General features: G+C 40.8%; 1 protein-coding gene across 9 annotated transcripts in view; it reads right to left on the reverse strand.

Moving 5' to 3' along the window:
- MICU3 (mitochondrial calcium uptake family member 3) overlaps window positions 1–9,370 on the reverse strand; it is a 51,598-nt gene extending 42,228 nt beyond the window's left edge. For 2 of the 9 annotated variants that reach the window (XM_074541459.1, XM_074541454.1), the window contains exon 1: window positions 8,685–9,067. In XM_074541459.1, coding sequence (XP_074397560.1) covers window positions 8,685–8,978 — 294 coding nt within the window. In that variant the 5' untranslated portion in view covers window positions 8,979–9,067. Of the gene's footprint in view, window positions 1–8,684; window positions 9,076–9,211 lie in introns of those variants that run through there. The other 7 variants (XM_074541458.1, XM_074541455.1, XM_074541456.1 and 4 more) reach the window with 7 other exon arrangements.
- Window positions 9,371–14,044: the final 4,674 nt, after the last annotated feature.

A 14,044-nucleotide genomic window follows, 5' to 3' on the forward strand; every position in this document is an offset into this window, starting at 1 on the left:
ATTTCATTATTTCACATATATGCCCATCTTGGGCAATCTTACTGTAGCAATGGACACAACGGGCACATCTCCAGTGAGGACAGGCTGAGAGAGTTGGAATTGTTCAGCCTCAAAGAAGCCAGGGAGACCTTAGAGCATCCTACCAGGACCTACAGGGGGTCTGCAAAAGAGCTGGAGAGGGACTTTGCATATGGACAGGTAGAGATGGGACAAGGAAGAATGGCTTTAAACTGAAAGAGAGTTGAGTAAGATTAGATCCTAACAAGATATTCTGTACTGAGAAAAAAATAATGGTGGTCAGACTTTGGCACAGGTTGCTCAGAGAAGCTGTGGATGCCCTGGAAGTGTTCCAGGCCAGGTTGGACAGGGCTGTGAGCAACCTGGTCAAGTGGAAACTGTCCCTGTCCATGGCAGAGGAGTTGGGAACTAGATGATCTTTAACGTTCCTTCCAAACCATTCTATGATTCTTTGAACAAGACATATAAAGTAGGTGTTGAGCACCTCAGGGAAGGTACTGTTGGTGAAGGAGTGAACAAGATTCACTAAGTTCCGATTTCTATTTGAAGTTTCACAAGCTTATCCAGACTAAATCTCTCTGTGCTTAGCAAGTATTTTCAAAAACTTTCATAAAAGCACATCTCTCTGACAAACAAATGAACGTAGATTTTTTTATGCTACATGTTTACTAATCCTCTTGGCAATCATGCCTACTAATTACTATGATCTTGTATCATGTTACAATACTCTGTCTTTTAAAAAATAAACAGCCCCATTTCCATCACATAGAAAGTCACAAATCTTCTAACAGCAGTTTTATCTTAATTATAGGCATAGCTGCTTATCTCTGGTTTACCTGCACATGTACACTGACCTGCTTTATTAGAAATACAGGGGGAAAAATTCCACAGCTAAAACCAAGAATCTAGCTGGTAGACAAACTTTCCATCCTTTCAACTTCACAACTCGACAAGTAAACAAAAAGAGGCAAGACTGAAGCCTATAAGATCTCATGAACGATATATCATCTTTTCACTGTTCTAAAAAAATTTAAGTTTTAACAGTTGTAAAGAAACAAATTATGGTTATCATCTTTCTGTACTTCCTCAAACTTTTCTAACTTGTTACTCCACATTTCAGCCCATCCTCCTGTGCCATACTCTTGCAGAAGGACTGCAAAGAGAACACAGCACCTGTTCTGGGTGTTCAAATCAGCTGAAGAGAAAAAATTATCTTGGCCTATATTCCTGCTGATCCGTAACACAGAATTGCATATACACACTTGCAATTCTCCCATGGAGGATATTTCAATGTCCTTTTTAAAATGGATTTAAAAGATTCAACAATTATATACAAACCTCACTTGGACAAAGGAAAAAGAGGGAAACATTTTTTATTGAAACAAAGTAAGTAAAAATTAAATTGAAGACCAAGTAGTAATTTGGAAGGATACTTCTCAGAAGGTAAAGCATCATTCTTCAATTGGGTGAGCTGTTGTTGTCAATCTGTGCTACATACATATTACAAATATGTATGTAGCACATACATACAAATTACAAAATATCTGTGAAAGGCCTCAAAAATTTCAAATTTATTATGAAAACGAAAATATGATGATAATGCTTTCTCACTAACATGTTTCAATGACTTAATATAATTACTAAAAACTATTTTCTGCAAGAACTGTATTTAAAGAGGGCCACCTAAAGCTCTACTTGTAATAATATCACCACATGTGTCACAAAGCAGTAGTCCTTCAGATGAGAGTTTCTGACACTTTTAAGTCAATAAGCTTTGAAAGCATTCCTTACAGAACCTCCTCAGAGTGACACTTCACAGCAAAAACTGAGTGAAGAAAATCTAGAATTTTTATCAAGCAAATTCAGTGTTCAAAATCCATTCCCATTTTGGGTTCATCTTTCATGTGCTGTGTCTACCAGTAGAGACAAGTCAAAATGCCTTGAAAATCTGGTGTTCTCACCAAAGGTCTCCATGCACTCCCTGAAGTTCCTTGAAGCACAGGCTAATCTATTTCTGGTCCCATGTCCATGTTCATTCACCAGCTGTCTTACCTCAGGAACATTTCCTTTCAGAATTTGGTAAAACATGAATTAACTGGTATGGCCTTCCAGTGAAAGCCATGCAATAACTTTACATTGTCATAACACAATGCAAGGCCTAACACAGGGCACATTGTGACATTGAAACAGCTAAAATTTTGTAGTACTTATGACACTGAATGATCTGAAAATATCAAAAAATGGCAGTATTATGGGCCAAATTCACTGGGAGTAAAGTGCAGAAGATAAAGCAGTACCTCATTATTCTTTTTTATTAAAAAACACAAAAGAAATGCTCTTTGTCAAGTGTGAGTCTTGTGCAACGTTAGGTCAGTAATAAGTAAGTTTTATTCTGGGACAAAAGATCTAGTTTTTTCATAGAGGTAAGCTGAAATGCCAGATCCATGATTTTTGGAAATTAAAGAAGCAATCTGCAAGAATCCATTGCTGAAACCCAGAATAATCCTCCAATTACCAGATTCTGGGAATATCCACAAAAAATGAAAAATGTTTTACAGAACAAATAGTTAAAAATATATATTCTGTGTGTGCATGTGAGGCAAAAAGCTCCAAGAGGATCATATAAAATCTCACAAATTTATTCCAAGTCAAATCAGTGTTCTCTTGCTTTGTCCAACTGAGATAAAGGAGAGTCTATTTTAGCTGAAGAAGCCAACATTTACTACTAAAGATATATTTTGCTTGCAGTCAAAAATATGTTTGCTACAGCAGTTTAATCTATTTCAAGTGAGTAGCTTTCTTTGAATTTTTTGTTTGCAAAGTAATCTGTCTTCCATCAATGAGAATCTGTGCAAATTATTAAAATAAAAAGGTTTTCAAAGCAATGCTGTTTCTAACTTCCTTCGTTTATATTTGACTTCAGGCTTATTTAATATGCTCCCATGTAGATAAAAGTAGCACAATTTTGTTTTCATGCTGGGTGGCCAAAAGGTTAACCGTCAGGTTCCCAGTGTGGGAAAATCCCAAAGTAGACAAAATTGTTTTGATGCTTACTGAAGTTGTATTTCTAGCAGACTACTTAGATGTAGTACAGCCAACAATTCTGTTAGTTGATCCTGCTTCATTCAGATAAGGAATTTATTATATTAAAGTATTTACAAGCATAGGAAGCTGGAATGTGTTTAAAATGCTGTAAAAAGGGCCACATTCAGATATAACTCTGGCACAGGAAATCCTTGCGGTAACAGTGGTCCTTCTTGCATTAGTTTCACTGGGGACCCATTTCACCTATGGCAGTGCTTCAAGAAGCCTTAGTCAGCACGTACATCCAGCCCCACATGTTCATGTTTCACTGCACGCAACACCAAAACACACTAGTAGCTGGATCTGTCCATCCCAAACATGCGCCATCCATTTTTAACATCACGAGGAACACAGAAATAAAGTAAAAGGTAAACCTTCCTTGTCCTTCAGCACGGCTCTCACCACAGCTGGCAAGCAGTATCCTTCTCAAGATTATGCTGATCAGGAACTTCCGATGGGATCAGCCAAAGAGCAAACCATCTTCATGCATTTGGCAACTTCCCTATGGCATGAAATGCACAATACTTATGAAATAGCATTTGCTGCAAATGGCTTTTGGAAAAGTGATGCTTATGCATCTTTTGGAACAGCATCCTCTTTGAGCAGGCAGGAGAGCCTCCTCCCTAGGGGAGCTTCCCTTACTTTTTGGAGGTAAAGTTTAGTTCTTCTCTTCACAGAGATGGAAATACATGATGTAATGCACTTAGAAATGTGCTGCTACGAAAACACTTGACCCTTTGATTATTTTCACAAAGTGGGAGTTTGACAGTACTGCTGAGATACTAGGGAAAACCCCTTTGGAAACACCCAAGCTATAAAGCTTTCTTCTCCTGGAAATTAATGTGCCTTCAAGAAATGTGAAATACACAGCCTGTGTCCATCTCTCCTTGCCCTTCTTTAGATTCCTAAATCATCTCTGAAGGAAGTGATATCCCCAGAAACTAGAGAGACCATATCTCCAAAACTACACAGACCATATCCCCAAAAACTAGAGAGAGGCCTGGAGTTCACTACCTTCACATAATGACAACATGATCACATAGAAGGCTCTTAGGAGGACAAATATGCATCATTGGTATTTCCAAGACAAAATTTAGCAAGCTTTGCTAATGACACTAAAATTCTGGAAGACAAATATTAACTCCTCTGAGGAACTCTGTCAAAACAACAGTTCTTCCAAACAGATTCTTGCTCTGCATAACCATCTCCTAAACTTTAAAGGAGCTGTCTGCTAGCAGAGCTCTCTCAGTCTTCACCAAAACCTTCAGACACAAAACTAGGAGCTCTGAGTGCAGAATTTTACTTTGGTTCTGAAATGTTCTGTGGCAACCCCCTGGAATTAAAACTGCCAGTTTATTATAGTGTCCAAGACTTCACTCCAAGTAATCATATATAAAGCCCTTGGGTCCAGAGTTATTCTCAGAAAACATCTGGGAAAGGTAATCCTGTAGGGAGCTTAGCTTCATGCTGCTTCTGCAACAAACCTTACTTTCCACCAGAACACCTCAAGTGTTATGCTTAGTCAAGCAAGCATACTTCTACACTGATCCCACAATCTTTGTCTGATCAAATAGGCTGTCACTCCACAGACCCCACGTTGGTGACACATTCAGAGCTTACCTGACTTTTGGCAAACAGCATTTTCTTACTTATCTGTACATAAACTCACAACTCTGTTGCTCAGCAGGTTTCATACTTCAACAACTTTATAGAACATGGAGACAGAGAGGCAGACCATTTTGACACTTTTGACATTGCTTCTCTACAATTCTCACAGTGTCACATACACTTTTTTCCAGTTAGTCTCAAATGATGTGCCTCATTTCCGAACTGGTTAAAAAGGTGTCCCATCAACATCAGTGTAATCATTACTATTAGTCCTGGAATCCAAAACTCCTTTTAAAATTTCCTGGCTCATAAATCCTAGAAGACAGTAGTAGGACAAAGCAACCAACTATCAAGAAATATACTATACCTTCATACACTTAAATATTCTGTCACTACTGCCAAGCATTATTTCAACTCAGTGACAGAATCTGAAAAGTCAGCTGTAGAGACAGTAACTAGGACTAGCACAATTCTCAAAATACTTTCACAGGCCGTAAGGACATTATGTGGAAGCAGGTGGCCTGGCAGAAAAGACAGTTGTTCTTTGAGAGTCAATATGTAAATTAAGTTAACCCCTGTTTTTTAGAGTTTGGAAGTATCAGAAAAGTATTCTGCTGTCCACTGGAGCTGCCTGGATGAAACAAGAAGGCCACTTCACTCATTAAACTTTTACAAAAATTCCCCTGAGGAAGTAAAAAAGACATATGGGAGTTCAATACCAGGCATTGTACTGATTTTGACTGCGATAGTTAACTTCCTTTACATCAGTTGGTAGGGTGCTATGTTGTGGATTTGTGACCAAAAGTGTGGATAACACAGAAATGTTTCAGCTGTTGCTGAGCAGTGCTGGCACAGTGTCATGGCTCATCCTGCCTCTCATACTGTCCCACCACTGAGTTGTCTGGAGGTGCACAAGAAGCTGGGAGGGGACACAGATGGGACAGCTGACCCCAACTTACCAAAGGGAGATTTCACACCATACAATAATTGTGCTTGCTAATAAAAGCTTTGGGGAAGACACAGGAAATGGACACACACATTCAGTGCATTTGTCCTCCCAGGTCTCCATTAGCTGTAATGGAGCCCTGTTTGCCTGGGGATGGCTGAACACCTGCCTGCCCATGGGAAGCAGTGAATAAACTCCTTGTTTGGCTTTATTTGCATGGCTTATTTTCCTTTCCTTCTGTGGTCTTTACTCTGCTTGTTAACCTGTCTCTATCTCAATGCAACAGTTGACTCACTTTTACATTTCCATGTCTCTTTCCCATCCCACTGCTAGAAGATGAGGGAGTGGCTGTGTGGCACCATGTGGTGCCTGCTGGCCAAGGTTAACCACAATGCTACAGGTGAGACAGCTGTAACTGCCCTGGGTATCTGAATACTCTACACTGTGATACTGACTTCAGTTTGTAACTCTGTTAACCTTTATAAATGAAATTATCCATCGTCAATTAATGTTTCAGAATGGATTTAAAAAAAAAATTAACAGAAAATCTATGGCAGGACATAGATTTCCTCCCCAGAACATTTACAGCAGAGACAGCATTTCTGCTTCCAGTCATCTAAGTAAATAGCATTTGGGAAGAGCATGCTGCTGGAGGAGTGATTAAGGAAGAAACATGTAGATAAAAATATTAGCATGAAGTAAAAGAGTGTGGCTTGGATGGAGGGAGGAAAAAGAAAAGCCACTGCATGATTTGCTCTGGTGGAATGAGAAACAGCCTGAGATTGGAAATGAAATTGGGAACTAGGGAAATTTTAGAAACTAGAAAATCCCAGAAAGCAGTGCCACACTTTATGCATCAGACATAAGGAAACAACCAAAAGTAGCTGGAAAGGATTCCAAGATACTTGAGCCTCATCATTCTTTGTTGGAAAGAATGGAAAACTGTAAAAATTTCCCAGCAAAACATGCATCACAGCTCTACCAAACTCATCCATACAGAAGCTGCAGGTTATCATTCTCCAATGATTGCTCTAAACACACTATACAGTTGATCCAAGAGCTCCAACCTTAATCCTAGTAAGACCGACACCTCTATGACTTTTCATGACAGAATTTTCTACTTTCAAAGTTATCAGACTTTTTAAACTCTTACACACTATTAAAGTTGAAAGCTCAGCACTCTAAATCAGGAATTAAAACGTTACTGCCCCTCAGGCAACACTAATTCAGCCTTCTAACAAAGGATGTTACAATACAATACCATTGCAGAATACCATGAAGACCATTCAACACAATTTGAACACAATATTTGCATCCATTTTCCCATCTCTGGAGATGTTTTAGAAATCTGTATTGACAGAGTTGGTGCTCATCACAGGTCTAGAGGGCAATTATAAATGGATAACAGATAGAGCTCATGGTCAAACTACTCATGGTAGCTCCCTGTCTAGATTCAATTTCAAACTATGGTCTTTCCCTACAAGCCATTCAGTGGAACAAGAGTCAATAGAAAAAGCACAGGAACCCACGACCTCAGACCAAAAATTTCACAGCTATTTGATCCTCATTTTTAGAGTGCTTTAATTGAAAGGATATTTTTTCAGGAATCCTGAGTACATAGGCATGCAATTGGAAATCAATTAGACTAATCATTCAAAAATAAAAACTTGCAACATAAAACTAATATTCTCAGATATCAGTCTGGATTTAGTCCACACAATTTGACTGGACATATTTCAAGTTAGTCTTTCAAATTTTCTTCTATGCAAATAGAAAATCCAATTAATTAAGAGCCTTTTGCCATACCAGAGCAAGGTGCTTCAAGGCAGTTACTGCCTATACCTATGTATTCCTATTTTTTTAAAAAAATAGGTAAATATAGATATTACATTTTCTAATTATTTTTTAGTTTTACATTAATTAAAATATAAACTTAGTTCTTAATTTTCAACCTCAATGCTTTTATAGTGATGTGTATGAAAATTCATAACCATACATCCCAGCAAATTCACTGACTTTCAAAGGTACAGCAGCAATACTTCCTTTTAAAGAAAACTTAGCATTAAGACTGGCAAAGCAAAACAATGTTAAGTTCTGTCAAATCAAAACACTACGAAAAACTGAAACAGTTTGTCTTCAGTCCTCTGTGCCACAGTAACACACTCCAGACACTACACCATGAATAACCAAAAATATCAGATTTAACTTCCCTTCATAAAGGATGCCCCCAACAGAATCTGCCTTTGAGCTAACAATGCAGGGTGAAAGGGTGAACAACATTCATACCCAGGCACAAGGCCTCCTGTAAAAATGTAGATCTTGTTCTCAAAGACAGTATAAAATAAACTCGGCATAGAGAAAGCAGGCCATTTGCACTGCTGACTTCCAGTCTTAGCAGATGCCACTCTGACAAACGGCCTCATCACAGCTCTTGACATTTCAAATTAAAAAAACCCCAATCCTATGATTACCATATATTAATTACATAGGCTGCGATGCAGGAGTTCATCCTTATCACAGGAAACTTCATTTTCCAGGTGAACATCAACTGTTCCTTGTTAGCCCTGGTTACTCAATCGCTCTTTTCGCTGAATTGTTCGAACTGAACCGTTATCTGTCACAACGCTGTCACTTCTTAGAAAGTTCAGTGTAAACCTTTCACTCTACAGGAAATATTGTATTAGAAACGTAACTGTCCTAAGTACAAATCGAAACTCAGGGTTTGCGCTGCCGGGAGCTGTTCCATTTGCAAACTAGCGTTTCCTATTAAAGAAAGACTCGACCAGGACAGCGCCGGGGCCAAACGCTCGCTGCGAGGCGCAGCCAAGCGCCCGCGGCCGCGCTGCGGTGACAGCCGGGCCAGCTCTCCCGATGGCTGACAGCTCCTGCAGGGGCCCAGCCTCGCCTGCCGGCCAGGGGCTGGCCCCACGCAGGGTCACCTCTGCGCCACAGCCCGGGGAGCGCCCTCCCGGAGAGCGGCCCCGGCGGAGCCGGCTCCCCGCGAAGGAAGGGGCGCGCACACACCTACCGTCACCGTCTCCTTGGCAGCGGCCGCCACGGGGATGGGGAGCAGCGCCCGGGCCCCGCCCGGCTCGGCGGCTGCCGGCTCCCGGGAGGGCTCCCGCCGCCGCTCGGACAGCCGGTACCCCGCGAACCCGGCGAGAGCCGCCCCCGCCGCCGCCCAGCCCAGCTCCCGCCGCCACCGCCGCGGCCCGGCCGCCCCGGCCCCCCCGCCGCCGCCCCAGAGCCGCCGGGCCGGCGGAGCGCCGGGCGCGGGCCCCAGGCGGCGGCGCCAGCGCAGCAGGGAGCGCAGGGCGGCCATAGCCCCGCTCCGCCCCAGCGCCCGGCGCACCGAGCCCCCGGTGCCGGCAGAAGCCTCGCGAGAAGCGGGGAAGGGGGTGGGGAACCGAGCGGGCCCCGCAGTCCCCGCCCCACCCCGCGCCGCCGCCGGGCCGCCCGCGGGCGCTGCTCCCGGGACAGGCGGCGGGACGGGCTGGGCCAGAGGCGGGGCGCGGCCTGGCTAGCGGAGATGCGAGGCGGGCAGACCCAACAGACCTGGGGATCCGGCACGGAGCTGGACCGCGCAGTGTGAGCCCAAGTGCCGGCCAGGGTGATGCGGGCGGCTGCCGTGAGCGCGGCAGAGCCGTGCGTGCCCCTCGCTGCCTTCTGCCCGCACACCGGGGCCGCCTGCCCCCGCATCGTGCCCGGAGCCTCGCCGCGTTACTCCACGGCCTTGCTCCCGGGCCAGTGTTCCGCACCATGCCCCGAGTGTCCTTGCCATGTCAACAGGCTCTCCTCTTATAAATATTCTTGGCGACAGGTAGCTTCCTTAGCATAACCAAGGGCTCGTTGAAGACCAGTTGTGAAAGTTGAGCATGGTCCTTTGTCCCTGCCTGCTTGGTATTGATGGGCAATAAGTCTTGTCAGGCGTTTCATGTTAGGGCATTCTTCCATGGTACAACCTGCATCACAACCTACATTAACTTGAAACTTTATAAACTGCACACAAATATTTCAAGATTCAACACACCTTATAGCTTTTTTTTTTTTTTTTTGCAATGGTACAGTCTTAATCTTTTTCTTCTTTACATAAGTACATTTTACCCAAGTTTCAGCCACTTATCCTTTCTCTCCCCCCCTGCCCCCCCAAATCTTAAATTACTTTTTCTGTTATTATGAACAAGATTTTGGGAAATACAAAAATGATATCTTGATACCCTTTAAGACATGCTCATGCATTTTCAGTCACATTCAGTGGTTATGATATGTGTCAAGGAGTAAGTGTGGGCATCTTTGTCAACTGACAGTCAGTCAGATCATGCAACTGTAAACATGGCCAGGGTTGAGTTACCTCACAGCTATAGCTGGAAAAGCAAGCATCTGGGCTGAATGATGGATTTACTGCATTTCTTTCAAAATTTTGGAATACTGCAAGCCAATTCATTAATCAAGTAATTCCCTTGACCTCATTATTCCCAACTGTCAAAAACTATTTTTGGAGTTTTTTTAAAAATAATCTACTGCTTTATTTTATACTTTATATGTATGACTCCCAAGCAAAATCCTTGTCTGCAAGTCTGAGTTACATCTCTGTACTCAATGACTAAAGGCCAATATGGAGACCAGCATTTTATGAGTCAAGGCAATAATAATTTCTGATGCTTAGCATGACTGGAACACAAGTACTTTTCTTGCAAGTACATGACTAAGCACCCAGTCTGGAAAATTTTGTAGAATGTGGCTCTTGGATCTTATCAGTTCTAGCTGCCTCATTAGGAGACCTCGTTCAGCAATACAATTAGCTTTTTCAAATAGTCTACCTTTTTGGTTTGACTGGAAAAGAAACCACTTTTGGTCAGTGTGGTGTCCCAAAGTAAACCTGTCAAGAGCTCATCAGTCACCTAAACTGTAGTCATGAACCATGAGTTATCTCCCTGTTCACACTGTTTCCCTGAAATTAATTAGCCACATTTTACTGACTTTTCAATAACACCTTTAGACTAAAATTTCTTTCACTTCAAAAATTCAATTCACATCTGCAACTACTTACACCCAGGTAATTTTAGGCAGAACTCCCCTGGTGAAGTGTTTGCTTAGGAACAAGAGGAAAATTTATTTGAGCAGCAAGTCTAAAAACATACACTGTCTGAACATCTTGTATGCAGAGATTCAGAAAGCATGTCATTTAAATAAATTAATGTTGTTTTAATCCAATTATTCACTTACAGGATTAATAAAAAAGATGTCAAATGAAGCATTTGAATATTGATATATGGAAACAGTGTATTCTCACTGGATGTAGCCATGAAAATATGTGCTCACTGCAATAGTTTCTCTGTTCCATTCTGCATGTATAGGGGTTATTCATGTGTGTCAAGAAAACCATGGACAGTGAGATCATGAATCTTAAAAAGCTCTATGAATTTTTTTCTTCAATTAAAGAAATAAAACAAAGCATGAAGATGGAAGAACTTCCTTCCCACAGGAAAAAAAAAATCCTTGTTGCTTTTTCCTCATCTGTGTTTCTTAAATAGTTAAATAGAAACATACATATATGTATACATACCTGCTACTGTATCTCTTCAGAAGAGAAAGCTTTCCATGTTTTAAAAATCTGCATGTATTGCATTTTAAAGGTCATCAGACGATGCCCTAATTTGTACATGGAGTGTTGGAAAGGTTTTGTTCTTCACAGTGAATTCTGCACAAAAATACACCTTTTTCCCACTCATTGTAACTTGTGCATGTTCTGGTCACCTTCCTGAAAGCAGAGAACCATATTTTTGTGTCCAAATCTGGGAAGAATCTGAGACTGGCCATGATACACAGGTATCTCCAGCTGGACCTATCCCCTTGGTGCTACTCCATGGTTTTTGTTCCACCAAATGTTTGCTTTCTTATGTATTCATGAATCCCTTTCCAATATTTTATTATATCATTAAAAATTTATGGCTGGCACAGAACTGTTATGAGGGAGTTCTAAAATTAACAATGGTGCAATAAATTGCAGGACCTAAAGTTTAATAGCTTACAGGAGTTTTTTAGATATGCAGATCAATCTGTCTCTCCATATATGTATAGACTATCTATGAAAAATTTCAGTCATTAATTCTCCACTTCTTTTGTAGCCACTACGTTTTGCTTATGACAACATGCTATTCTTAGGCAATATATAGTAATTGTATTGTCTCTAGAAGTCCTAACTACTTGCTATGGAAATAAAATCTTGACCACATATATATTTGTTCAATGACACTGAGAGTGCCGTCTCTAGGAAGTATTCATAGAGTTGATTAGATTGTACTGTATACTTTAAGTTGAATTATGTACTCTTGTAAAAAAACTCTTCAAAATTATTTAACTTCCCATGGTATAGTTTCAGAAGGTGCAAAAAAAAAAATCTTTAGCGTTATCTTTTCCTGTCACATGGCTAGTGCAAACACACACACACAAAATCTTATCTTTTTGTTTCCTTTCTGGTACTTTATAAAACAGCATAACCGGTTTAGTTCCCAGACATTAAAGACTCCACTCAGAAAAGATCAGTGTTATGTATTCCGCTCTACTTTAAATGTTTCCATTATATAACAGGAAAGATTTAGCCATAAGGGTCTTTCAGTGTGTGATTGCTGAAGACTTTTTTTTGTTCGAAATAACCCCAACCCTTCTCCACTGGAGACAGTGAATGTTATCTGAACTGTAGACCCCTCTGCTGTTTGTAGGGGTCAAGGGTACTGCTTGGACCCACAAACAACATCTGTATGGGAGCATCTTTGGGCTTGGAACAAGATACCTCCTCTATTTAACTGTACCATCCTGCTGCATGTCCTGCAACTCAACAGCTGTGATGAGCAGTTTGATCTTGACCTGTCAGTCATGTCAATAAAAATACTTGATGTTTGTTTCAAACGTTTTTGGTGTATTTGAGTAATCAGTGAACAGGCTATTTGAGAAATAGGTGCCATATAGATTATTCAACTTTGATCTATTTCTTTGATTTAGCACTACAATTAAGTAGATTTGCTTCAAAGAGAAAGCTCATTGGTTGATGTTTTACACTGATGTGATAATGTTTACACAGATGTGCTTTGAAATCTCGATTATGGTGGATTTTTGGGTCCCACCACATGACAGGCTCCTGTTATCTGAAAGGTAAAATAATATAACATCTTTCTGTAACTGCCTTCAGAACAGGTCTGCCTGTGCTCTCCTCTGAGGTGATTTATCTGATCATTGTATTTAACATTAATTTTTTCAGTTTTAAATCCCTCCACAGTAAATCACTTGCTTTAAAGCAGCCTTTTTATAATTCAGGTGCACACAGGGGCAGTACTTAGGACTGCAATGATGAAAAGGTGTCACATTACCTGCTTTAAAGCACCTGCCAATTAATTAGCCCTATACTCTCCATAGCAAATAAAGGTAAGCAGTCAAATCCATTTGATCTCTCAGATTTAGACTGTGACTGAAAAGACCATGAAGCAAGACGGGAGAACTAATCTCTCATGATTCTCTGCAACTTTTTTGTTTAAATGAAACCTTAAACCACCAAGTGATTCTCTTGAACTTTTGAAAGAATTACCTATGAAAGATCTTTACATTTTATACTCTAATACCATGTTTTAACATTGGCAAAGAACTGCATATCTTAGATGTTGAGATAGGTCATGTCATTTAAGCTCTAAAATTCATTGGACTTTACAGAAAAGTCAGGAAAGATGGCAAAAGTCAAACTCTTAGATTTAATTCAGTGTTGTTTTACCATTGGTGAATATGTTTCCCACCAAAATATATTTTCCTGTGTGAACCATTCTACTCTGGGGATGAAAAATTGCATATGCTCCTCTGGAACAGGACAACAAAGTCCCAAACTGATTCAAAATATTGTAGAACTACAACAGGGATCTTTCAGTACATAATATTGCTAATTTATGATGCTCACAGACCTTTGCTACGGGCTCAATAAAAAACCCCAAAGAAGATGGATTAGATGAGCCACAATCTTTCTTTCTTCTTCTCTGCAAAAGATTTGAAAATATTTATCCCAAACTATGGGGCTGACAATTTATGTTTTTAACACCTCCTGTCAATACCCAAATACGATAGATCAGTTTAGTGTCACATTAATGATAAATGCGAGGGAGAATTTGCAGAGGGGAAAGCACCTCCCTGACGATGCCAATTTCTTTAGAAATTCCCCTCCTTGTAGTTGAAGCGATAAAAGGGAAGCGTAATGCATGTACATTTTATTAGCGTTTTAGAAACAGGGAGTAAAGCTGTCAGATCTTCGGGTTTTTTCTTTCATGTGTGTCTGGGCAGGTCTAACCCTCAGGTAACGCCCTTTCTCCTTCTTCCCTCCTGCCTCTCCTTGCACCTGTCCACGTAATG

Source organism: Zonotrichia albicollis, chromosome 5 (genome assembly GCF_047830755.1).
Source record: "Zonotrichia albicollis isolate bZonAlb1 chromosome 5, bZonAlb1.hap1, whole genome shotgun sequence".
Taxonomy (NCBI): Eukaryota; Metazoa; Chordata; class Aves; order Passeriformes; family Passerellidae; genus Zonotrichia; species Zonotrichia albicollis.